The sequence below is a fragment of the Ischnura elegans genome, unplaced genomic scaffold (assembly GCF_921293095.1).
Source record: "Ischnura elegans unplaced genomic scaffold, ioIscEleg1.1, whole genome shotgun sequence".
NCBI classification, from domain to species: domain Eukaryota; kingdom Metazoa; phylum Arthropoda; class Insecta; order Odonata; family Coenagrionidae; genus Ischnura; species Ischnura elegans.
Window position 1 is genome coordinate 5,490 of NW_025791720.1, and position 12,477 is coordinate 17,966.

The window sequence follows — 12,477 nt, forward strand, 5'->3', positions numbered from 1 at the left end:
TAGGGCTGGATTACTTAAAACATCAGCGGGATACACGAAATCTATAAGCTCCTGCAATGATGTTGTGAATGAAATACTACCGAGAGGAATAGTTTGATATTCCCCCATGGCTACGGTTGGGACTCTATCTTCCCCGACAGCAAGAACGAACTTCGAGTACGCACGATCGTCTCGAGAGCGAAGAATGGAACGGAGTTTTTTCTTAATAATCATAGGCCATAATACGGATGACTTAAGGGAAGCGTCGATTATGTCGGCCTTTGACCCATCTGGAATAATAGGCGGTATTTGTCTGAAATCGCCGGCTAGCACTACAACTTTCCCCCCGAACGCCGCTTCCACCTGACAAATATCCCTCAATGATCGGTCGAGAATGTTTATTGTGTTTTTGTGTGACATGGGCGCCTCATCCCAAATGATTAGCGAAGCCCTACGTATGAGATCGGCCCTCTGGCTCCCTCCGGTAATGCCGCACGGTGCATTCGGGTCGTCCGTGTCTAGCGGTAATTGAAACATTGAATGCGCGGTGATACCCCCTTGGTGATTCAAAGCAGCTATTCCCGTTGAGGCTGTACACAACACGATGGCGCCCTCTGCACGCATCCTAGCCGTCAGGTGATTTAAAACCACGGTTTTCCCCGTCCCGCTTGGCCCGTCAATAAAAAATACTCTATCCCTCATCTGAACATTCCTAACGGCGGTGATTACGGCGTCGACAACGCTAAGCTGTTCCTCGGTCAGCTTGGGACGCCACTCCTCAACTGCCCTGGCGGCGTCCTCGGGATTCCATCGTACCTCTTCTCGACCGACTTCCGTAGTTACGTCTTCGACCTCAGGAAGACCCATGTCCCTCAAACATCTTCCGTGAGGACGAAGCATGTGATCTATATCGCATAGGGCGTGATGATAGGCCGCTCTTTCGTCTAAACGTCCCGCGTAGTCCTCGCTCAGGGGGCCCTTAAATCTTTCCCAAAGAACGGCTGCGGGAGCACCAAACATAATTACGGCGAAGAAGAGTTGTCGCAGGGCTCTTCCCGTCTTAAAAGTCGCAGCCTCTTCTAGCGCGTGTCCGTATTCGTCTAGTTCGTCGAGCAACCCTCTTGCCATTGCCGCTTCTTGAAAAGATCCGTAGGTAACGGCGTCTACGGTGCGCAACTCCTCGTAACTCCTACACGGGAATCGCGCCAGGAGCATTCTCAGAAAAAACAATTCCCCCAGCGTGGGGGAGAGCCACCGAAGTCGAGCTACGTTGCTCCCACGCTGTCGCTTATGAATGAAATGATTACCATCGTCGAAAGGAATGCTCCCTGGCTTAGCGGTCGTATCCACTACGTACTGTTCGTAAAAATCTATCAACGTCAACGGCGTGAATTCTGGATCTTCCGGCCTATTCAAATACAACGTCAACTTGGATTTGCTCCTCTGAAGCGCCTCCCTCTCCTGTCCTGGGCGGAATATAACGTTATCCTGCTGAGGGAGATGGATTGGTAAATTTAACACGGTCGGTTCCCGGCAACTGACGTCATATTCTAATATACGCCATAAGGCCTCGCAGGCACTGATGTATCGGAGGTTGGCGTAGTTTTCAACTTCGTCCATCGACTGGTCCTCTACGATCGCTACTCTCGCGCGGTCCGGTCCCTTGTTTATATATTTAAACAAATACTTGACTACTCTTTGACTCGTGGCCACTTCGAGGTTACAGTGGCATTCCATGAGGAGGAGAACTGCAGGATTGTAAGGTACGATCCACTCATCCGTTACGACTCGGTTCCTTCCCATTTCGACGGTCCTATCGCAAGGTCTACGGTAAAGAATGAACCCTCTCCGGTCGGCGTGAGTGACTTCGTTTGCCGACCGTGGGTACCGCTTCGAACATTTCCCGGTTTCCTTGTCCATGCACGGTGCATTCGGGTTATTAATGCCGCATGGTCCGTGTACCATGTTCTGAAGGACCAACGTGTGAAGTCGGCCATTCGCCTCCTCTCTCGGTGGAATGGTGGCCCTGACGAAAGAATCTATCTCATCGGATTGCGTCGGGCCGCCACCGGCGACGCGAAAAGCGATGTGTGCGTGGGGAAGGCCACGCTTCTGAAACTCTATCACGTACAGAATGTAAATTAGCTCCCCGAAAATAACGCCGTTCCTGATGCCATTGAGGAGTTTACGAAGCTTTTCCTGAAAAACTCTCACGCATAAATCTGGCCTGTCGACGGCATCCTCACCCGGGTTTAAGCTAGATCTAATCTCGACCCAGGACGGATTACAGGTAACGGTAAGAAAAAAACTGGGTTTCCCTTTCCTCGAAACCAGCGCCATTGCATCAAGATATCTGACCTGCATGTAACGCGGACTATTCGTGAACGTCGACGGCAGGTAAACCTTCCCTGGCACAATGTCTCCCTCAGCGGCGATTGACTCGTCCAGCTCCTGTCTCGAGGCGATTCTCAAAATGTTACGCTGATTAAGCTTAACGTATTGCAGACGCTCCTCTTCTGCGCGGCACCACATGTCTACGAAATACTCCTGAGAAAGCCGACGCAAAAACGTGAATCTTGGCTCTGAGAGGAGCAGTTTCCTATAATATTTAACCTGGGTAATTTTATTACCCGTACGATCGCGCAGGTCGGGTGACCATCCCGATGACGCATGCGGGAATATAAGAGGATATTGCAACGCCTCGTACGTCTCACTCAAATAATGTACCTGATGGGGTTTCGCCTCTCCTTTTTTCCATACAACGACCTGGTGGGGATGATACTCGAAATTTGTGCTCAAGATTCCAGCTATCTCATTCGTCGCGGGTGCATCTCCAATTATCGGTCCATCGGTCCTCCTTGAGGTCTGTTTAAAAACCAAGTGCGCCGACTCGGAAACATGTTCATTGAGATTTCGCAAATCTCCAATTAGGCGGTTGACCTGACCTAAATATTCCATGACGTCATTCACCACATCCTGCCTCAATTCTATTTCCCTCGCTAACCTCAGTCGCTCCTGCGGGTCCTCTACGTATAACGCCATATTGTTTTTCTCCCCTTTCCAGCTCAAATCGAATACGCGGTGGTAAATCCTGCCTTGAATCTTTACAAAGGCAACACCTGCGTCGGGATTTTGAAATTTACCACTAACCCCCAAAGCGGAAAAAGCAAAAAAGTTGTTGAAAGCCCGCGCGTTTTTTAGAAAATAGTTATCGGAATAAAAAGGAGCCTCAAGGCGCGGTACAGCATTTACTATGTAATCTCCGCGGCTACAGCACCATTTGGTTCTTTTACTTTCCTCTGCGAAGAGCGCGGCTCCACAGTAAGGACAATGGAATGTTCTCTCTGACCTCAACGACTCAACTTGCAGCCTGAGGGATGGTACGTGCTCTAAATTCTCGCCGGGAAAATTTCCTAGGCACATTACATTCGACAACGGTGGACCGGCATATCCTGGTATGAATCTACGTACACGGGTGTTTACATCTCGGTGATATCGGTTGGCGACTTCCCGATGTAATACAGGATTAGCCTCGTTGTACCGAACTGAGGCCTGACTGCAAACCTCCCGATTTTCCTCTCTATACCGTTGTACAGCCTGTCTATTAACGTCGGGATTTGAATCTTGATATCGCTGTGATGCGGCCCTATGGACTTGAGGATTGACCTCCGCATATCGCCTGACAGCGTCTCGGTTGACATTAGGATTTTTAGAGGCATATTTCTTAGACGCAATGTTCCGTTGTTCAGACCGAGTCAGGTTGGACGTTTTTGGCCGCCCTCGCCTACTTTTGCATGGTCTTCCTCGCTTCGACGGAGGAACACCTTGATAAAAGAGTTAAAAAATTAATGCTACATACACTGTTTTTGCGTATTTAGAATTCATGAAAATAAAGGGAAATAGGAATATTTTTGAAAAATAAATATTATTAAAACCGAACATAAATATTTTCATGTGTAGCATAATTATTTTTTGGTTAAAACGTACTAATATATCAAGGTAGAGGAAATTAAATATTAAAACTGACAACAGTAAAAGATAGGAAAAAGTACCTGACGTCACCGGCTCTGAATCAGCGACGAAAGAGCCGTCAGAATCCGTCGATGAAGAATCATGGCATGGAATAGCCCGTATTGGTCGGATACCTGTTTTGAAGATATATTAACTGATCTGAAGAAAGAGCTTGACATTTAACGTCGAAATATAATACATGAAAATATTTGGCTTGATTTATTACTAACAACTACAAAAAATCGAATAATATTTAAAAATAGGCAAATAAAGAAGCGTTGACACAAAAATATACGTTGGGTGAATTAATACTAAACACCTCTTAAATACACGGTAAAAGTTATGAATCAGCACTCTCCGGTACGAATTGAATAACTTGGGAAATAATTTTCAAGTCTCAACTCAGACAGAATGATGAAATCAATTATTCTTCCCGCACCACCCTTCGTCCCACGGCTCTGACGGCGGGAGGGCCACCCCAGCCGGAGAAGCGGCCATCCCTCTGTGACAATGTCAGCCGCCTCGCTTCCGGCCCGTGAAGTGTCCTCTTGGGAGTAAGGGAGTGAAGAGCGCGAAATTTGACAACGTAATATCTCCTCCGATAAATTGGAATCATAACACGTGAATTTTAGCATTTCGAATATTGAAATAAATACTATCATCGGAGAGACATTAGGTTTAATGTACAACTGAGAAAGCATTACGTTCACGTCCGTTTGGATAGATGAAAGCATGTTGTTATCTCCCAGTAACTGCACGTGTACCGAATATCAAAGGTATAGTTATTGGCCATGTAAATTCAGTAAATATTAATTACAGAGCGCAATTGTCCTCACTGCCATTTCATTTGATATTCATGATATAATTCGAAGTATTCCCCCGCATGGTTAACAAACCAAGATAACCGCGCGAGCTGTACAGCAACTTCGACGTGAAAACCGGTTCGAAACTTAAATATTTGGCCAGCAATACCTAAATCTATTTTTAATTTCTGGAAAGTATACCTCCTCCAAGTGTGTGGAAAGGCAAATTTTAATACAAATAGTGCGTCCCCAAACCCCCGGGATATGTAACAATATTCACCGCCCACGAAAACACATAAAACAACGTTTGTGGAAACATTATACAGAAAACAGTTGGCTTTTAGTCACAGGACACGTAGTCATTACTTTGTAGCTGTACTCAATGGAAAGATTATCTGAAAATGGGACACACCGATACTCGCTTTTGGTGACGTTGTTCTTCTATTCAAGAGAGACGGAAATATATTTACCAATATAAATAACGGCGACAAAATAACTTTTTCTTCGTGATGACATTTAAAAATATATTTGGCCGTGGTCAAACACGTGACCAAAAAAAGTTTTAAGGCCGTTTTACACGGGGCACTTACTTGCTCAATCCGACGAAATGTGTACGAAGGCGCAGTCGCAATTGCTTCGTGTAAAGTGATGAATTGCTAAAACGCATGTGAGAATGCGTGGAAGTGGGATGGAAAAATAGCCCCTGTTCTACTTTCGATAATGCATTCGCGCATTGCATTCAATTTTAAAAATTAATGCAGTTCTAAGCGTTAAATGCGCAATTCCGTGCCCTGTGCGGAATGGTCACAACCTTAGCCCACACGGCTGTCAGGAACGCGACCCCCTCCTCGAACGCTATGCATCTCGGGCTATCCCCTAATCCCCCCTCCTTCCCCTCCGCTCTAGTTCTCCTCTCCTTGTTCCTTGTCGCTGAGCCGCCAACTGCAGGGCACACCGAATATCCCCCCCTCTACCTTCCGTAAGCACCTCCGCCCCTCGCTAAAGCTATCCTTCCCAGAAAAACTTTAATTTTCTCGCACCCTTTCTTCCATACCGTGATGTCGTCAACACACACGTTGATAAAAACACCATATATCGCCATTCAACATCCGTGCGCTGCTTACAACGGTACAGGGAATATTTTTAGATTTCGCTTCTAACAGCGAATATAAGTAGGGTAAGGAAACAATTGAATCAACAATAATGAGAATAATTGGAAAAATTGCTAATTAACTGATTAATAATTCCGTTATCAGGAAGGAGAAGTTAGATTAAAGTTTCCATACGCATTTCATAACACCGGAAATAATTGTGCGGGTAACAATTATAAACCCTAACCATAGATCATGAATTGATCGGGAATTATTTCAATGAAGGAAAGTAAAGGATTTAACAATAAAACTGTGCATACGTATAAGGGGCGAACACGGTTTCACTGAAGCGTTAAGGAGAAAAAAATTGCACTCCAAGAAAACTTTTCCATTGTTAAATGTCTTGGTAACACTTCGTATTCATCGATTCAAGCACTTCGTATGAGTGTCTGTTAATACGAACTAATCGTGAAAAACATTCTAGACGTGACGTATAATTAGAAAGACTGAAAACACAGTATGTGTGCCGTTAAACAAACGAAGACGTAAAAGACTTTCACATGAAACACCACATAATTAACTATAACAGGGTGAGGGAATGCCAAAAACACGTAATTGTGAGTAATTAATGTTAATACATGAAAAAGGTAAAAGAACTCTATAAGTAATTCTCCATAAAGTCACATGTACAAAGCCATCACACGAGAAATGAAACGTAAGCAATGTAGAGAGAGTCGCATGGCTTCGTAGCGAAAACATTGCGAAAAGCAGGCCCCCCACGCGCGCAATGAATCTTGGGACTCTCTCCCACTAACGCTGTCCTCCTCTCACCTTCCTTCTGAATAGCAATCCCGCTGTATCCCCTCACTTCGCATCCACGCGTGTCAGCGCGGGACGGCAAGGTCGCTTTTCCCCCCCTTTCTACCTTCAACTCTTAGCTCGAATCGCCATTCGACACCCTTCCATTCCTAAGTGTAGGAAATACCTTCAGATTTCGCCTTAAACAGCGAATAAAAATAGGATAAGGAAGCAATTGAATCAATTATATTAAGGACAATCGGGAAAAATTAGCAAGTCATTAATCGGGAAGAAAAAGTTAAAGTTTGTAAAGGCATTCTGTAACACCTTAAATTATTATAAGATTAACATTTATAAACCCCAATAATAGATCATGAATTATCCGGGATTAATTTCAATCAACGAAAGTAAAGGATGTAAATAACACTGACCTTTCATACGTATGAACGGCCTCTATGCTTTCATTAAAGCGTTTTGGGCAAAAAAATCCACTCCAGGAAATTTTTTTCCATTGTTAATCATTGTTTAAACGCTTAGTTTTCAATTATTCTACCTGGTATGTACCTGTTATGGGTGTATGTTAACTCGAACAAATCCTGAAAAACGTTCTTGCTTAGAAATATACTAAGAAAAGCTGAACACAAAATGCGTGCCGTTAAACAAATGAAAACGTAACACATTTAAATGGAACGCCGCGTCCAAACAATTAACCAATATAGAGTGAGGGAATGACATTGAACACGTGAATGTGAGCAGTTAATATAAATACGCCATTAACCTAAAACCATTTGATAAATATTTCTCCATAGAGTAACATGTATAGAGCCATCACGTGAATACGTGATTGTGAACAGTTAATATTAAAACAGGAATAGCGTAAACCATTTGATAAATAATTCTCCAAACGGACATATGTACAGCGGTAACACACGAAAAATTAAACGCAAGCAATATAGGTAAAGTCATATGGCTTTGTAGCGAAAACATAATTAGCATAATCTTATTCACGTGAAACAATCGATTTCCGATTAATTACGACGAAGAAAATAATACGCCGCAACGTGCAAAATCATATGACGTATCCCCTTGCAAGATAGCATTAATTCACCGTTACAACAAATATGAAAAACTTTAGCAGTTGTTAAATCGCCGAAAACACTGAGGTGTAAAACATTTTTTATATTAAATTACTCTCTAAACGACCGCCGTCGGTTGTAACCGCACCGAACACACTGCAATCTGCACGCGGCTTATAAATCCACTCGAAACATTGGCAAATATCCATATCTTTAACAAACAGTTAACAATAGAAATATTTATAGCATCGGCCAATAAATTATGACATAGAAAAATTATACAAAGCATTAATTCACCGTTACAACGAAGATAAAAAAAACTTTAGCAGTAGTTAAAACGCCGAAAACACTGAAGTTTAAAACATTTTTTATGTTAAATTACTCTCTAAACGACCGTGGTCGGTCATAACCGTACCGAACACACTGCAATCTGCACGCGGCTTATAATTCCACTCGAAACATTGGCAAATATCCATATCTTTGACAAACAGTTAACAATATAAATATTTATAGCATCGGCAAATAAATTATGACAACGAAAAATTATAGAAAGATAGCAAAACTCACCGCTTGGGCCCGGCTGAGGGGATGCCATGACAAATCTCCTAGTTTGACCACGTGCAACAAAATGAATCGCGTTGGCAAAAGACACTAATGATTGAATAATATGACGATGAATCACAACTTCTCAGGGAGAAATAAAATAATAATCCTGAAGATGATAAGCAGGAAATTGTAGATCAACCACAAGAAAATAACTCTCACAGAACGAAAAACATTGACAGAGGTTGTCAAGAGCGTCCTTCCACTGTGACAATTCAAACAGTTATAATGAAGACACGTGTTGAAACAGGTCGCCAGAAGTCGGTTACCAATGCGTTCAAATTCTGGCCCCCTACGCCCGAAATGCAACGCGGGCTTTCTCCTCCTCTCGCTGTTATGCCCTCACCCTCCATCTAAATCACCAACCCACTTTCTCCCCTTCCATCGCATACAGGCGTCGGACGCTTCGCACCTTCGCACCCCTCTTTCCTCCCTTCTCCCTCCTAAAGTCTGTGCTACTCCCTCCCTCCCCACTCCTCCCTCCGTCTAGCCTATCACAGTCAACTATTAATTCCCCCACTACATCGCCCGCCGCGTCTCCGAAGAAGGCAGACGCTCTCCCCTCTCCACAATGCACCGCCTGTGAACGGGTCGCTGTCAATCATGACAACCTTAAACACCAAACAGCGAGTTCAGGAGATCGTAAAACATTATGTTCACTATGCGTTGGCCGTTGGCAACATTGCAGGAAAATTATTTCGACGGAATACAGCCGGCCCGTGTGCGAACAGCAAGACAATTCTTTAATATTTGGTATTAAAATCCGTATCGAATGGAAGACCAACCGATATATTTTCTTTTCTTCATTAAATCCGTTTAAGAGATTAGCGATAGTCCAAACAACAGGAAAATTGTGCTTTAGCAGCAGCGAAAAAATCATAAACGCTTATGTTGATGACAACAATTAACAGAAAACAGTCCACCTTCACTTGGAATTATTGCATACATGATGACTATTTCTGTTTTTGCGATGTTAAGTGATTTACCTCCACATTTGCGGAAGGCTGGATGGTTGGCGGGTGGCGCTAGGTGTGTGGGTAGCCAGGGCCCAGACCCCTCCTTTCCCCCTCCCCCCTAATGATCCAGTCCTATGATCCAGCCGCGACGCTGGTGGCCGAGAAATAGCGGTAAGATGAATAGCAAAATCAACGATAACAGCAAAATGTCATTAGTCTAACGGGAATACTTACCAATATATGCCACGTAGGGTATTTGCAAGGATAATGGAATGAAAACGACAGTGTCTACTGCAACGAAAAAAGCATAACTTTATCAATTTCTCCGTTAGGCCGGCCAACAAACTAATCTCCATAGTCACGTTTGCACAATTCTATGATGTACCTATCAACCACTTTCCATATGACTACCTGAAATATTAGTCAAGATATGCATTTAGCGTATTTTCTATAGCAATCAAACCAAACTTTAGATGATACTGATAACTGTGCAGTGAATCCGAAAAGATATTGATTTATCACTCAACCAATATTCACCCACTAAACAATTCCTCCTCAACTATGCCCGTGGATACAAAATCCTATATGCTACCGCAATTCGATAAATTAAAAAACGGAGATTCGACAAAAATCGAAAGTTAGCGCATCCACCATATTAATTTACATAGGGATACATACCAATTAATGGCAACTTGCGTATTCAACTTAATAACCGAAAAAAAACTTTCGATTAAACTTAAACCTGTGCTGTAAAATGTGCAATGCTATTGATATAAATTCCAGTGTAAGGTCATACCATATAAAATTCATGTTAAACTATGCCCGTTGATGCTAAATAGTATATGTAGTGGCAATTCGACACATTTGAAGAACACGCAGATTCGAGATATAACGCATTTGCGACTACGTAGAAACCGGTTTTTTCATCTGCATTTAGAGGAATACTAAGATGCACTCATTTACCAAATTTCACTCATCCTACAGAAATACCCACCAAGTTATTTCAATTAGTGTATTCGAATTGGTATTCAATTCGAAATTTCGATTATACTGACACCTGTTATGTTAAATTAGCTATAATATTGATTCAACTTCCAGTCTAAAGTCATCCACTGTATAATTCTTGGTACTATGCCCGTGGATATAAAATCCTATATGTTATAGCCAAAGGATACATTTTACCAAAACGCATAATCGATATATATATCGAATGCGAGACTATAAAGAAATCATATTGCTACTACGAATTATTAGGAATACCAAAATGTACCAAATCACTACGTTCCGCCGTTCAAATGAAATTTTTTATCAAGTTATGCGAATTTGCATATTTCCTATAGTAATCGAATAGAACTTTCGATTATACTGACACCTGTTCTGTAAAACACGCAATGATATCGTTTTATCATTCCATCTATTACAATTCCACTACATAATTTCCAATCAACTATGCCAGTGGATATAAAATCCGAAATGTTATAGCAATTCGATATATTTTAAGAAAACGCAGATTCGATAAATATCGAATGTGCGACTATATGCAAAACATGTTTCCACTGTGCATTATGAGGAATACCAAGATGTATCCATTCACCAAATTTCGATGGTCTAACCGAATTACTCATGAAGTTATTCCAATAACCGTACTTGCAATAATAATTGAATCGAACTTTCGATCATACTGAATCTGTACAGCGAAATGCTCATACCTATTGATTATAATTTCATTCTACTGCCACCGACTATCTATTACCTTCCCAATTATGCCCGTGGATGCTAAACTCTATGTGGTATAGTATTTCGATATATTTGAAGAAAACGAAGATTCGATATATATCGAATGTGAGACTACATAAAAAACATATTTTCCCCGTGCATAATGAGGAATACCAAAATGTAGTCATTTACCAAATTCCATTCATCAACCTAAAATACTTCTCAAGTTATGTCAATATTCGCATTTGTTATAATAATCGAATCGAACTTTCGATTATACGGACGCCTGCATGGTAAAATACGGAATTGTATTCATACCAAATTAAGTCTATTGTCATCCAAATTAAAATTCCGCCTCAACTTTGCCCGTGGGTGTTAAATTCTATGTGTTATAGCGATTCGATATATTTTAATAAAACGCATATTCGATATGTATCGAATATGGGACAACATGAAAAATATATTTTTATTGGGAATTATAAGGAATGCCAATATATATCCATTACCAAAATTTCATTCATCTACCTCAAATACTTATCAAGTTATATGAATATTCGTTTTTGTTATAATAATCGATTGGAACTTTCGATTATACGCAAGCCTGTATAATAAAATGCGCAACGGTTTTCATATAAAATCAATTCTTATGTCACTCACAATAAAATTCCGCCTCAACTTTGCCCGTGGGTGTTAAATCCAATGTGTTGTAGCAATTCGATATATTTTAAGAAAACGCAGATTCGATATATATCGAATATGGGACTACATGCAAAACATATTTCCCCATTGCTTTATGAGGAACACCAATATGTACCAATTTACCAAATTTCATTCACCTACAACAAATACTTATCAAGTTATCTCAGTATTAATTTTAGTTATAATAATCGAATCGAAAATTCGATTATACTGACACCAGTGCTCTGAAATACGCATGTCAATTGTTTTTTTTCCATTGGTTTGTCGTTTCACATGTTATGCCAGCACAACTATCCCCGGAGATGAGTTTTCCAATAAGTTATTAACATTCGATAGAATTAAAGAAAACGTAGGTTCGATATATATCGAAAGTGATGGACATTATTGGACTAAATTTTATATGGTCATAATAATAATACAATGATGTACCTATTCGCAAAATTTCATTGGCCTAGGTGAAATACTTTGGAAGTTATGCTCTTTTCCGTTACACCATTGCAGTAAATTCACCTTCTAAGACCATGGCCAATGTCAATGAAAATCCCTATATATAACAAATGACTGTTGCATATGCGATTCTGAATACGTAATGAAAAAATCAATACTCAAAAAAGTTAGGTGGTGAGGCTTTACTGGGATCATAACCATGTTAGCCCTCTCCAAATTTCATCCGTATACATGCACGTATGAGATAGGGAAATGCGTGTATATCTTACGGGCACCGACCACCGCCCGTTTGGCGGAG

General features: G+C 41.4%; 1 protein-coding gene across 1 annotated transcript; it reads right to left on the reverse strand.

The window, feature by feature from the left end:
• Positions 1–225: 225 nt before the first annotated feature.
• Positions 226–3,021, reverse strand: LOC124173584 (the record flags this gene model as incomplete). Its single annotated transcript, XM_046553012.1, has 1 exon — positions 226–3,021. A coding segment is annotated over exon 1 (2,796 nt), but the record flags the coding sequence as incomplete, so codon positions are not given.
• Positions 3,022–12,477: the final 9,456 nt, after the last annotated feature.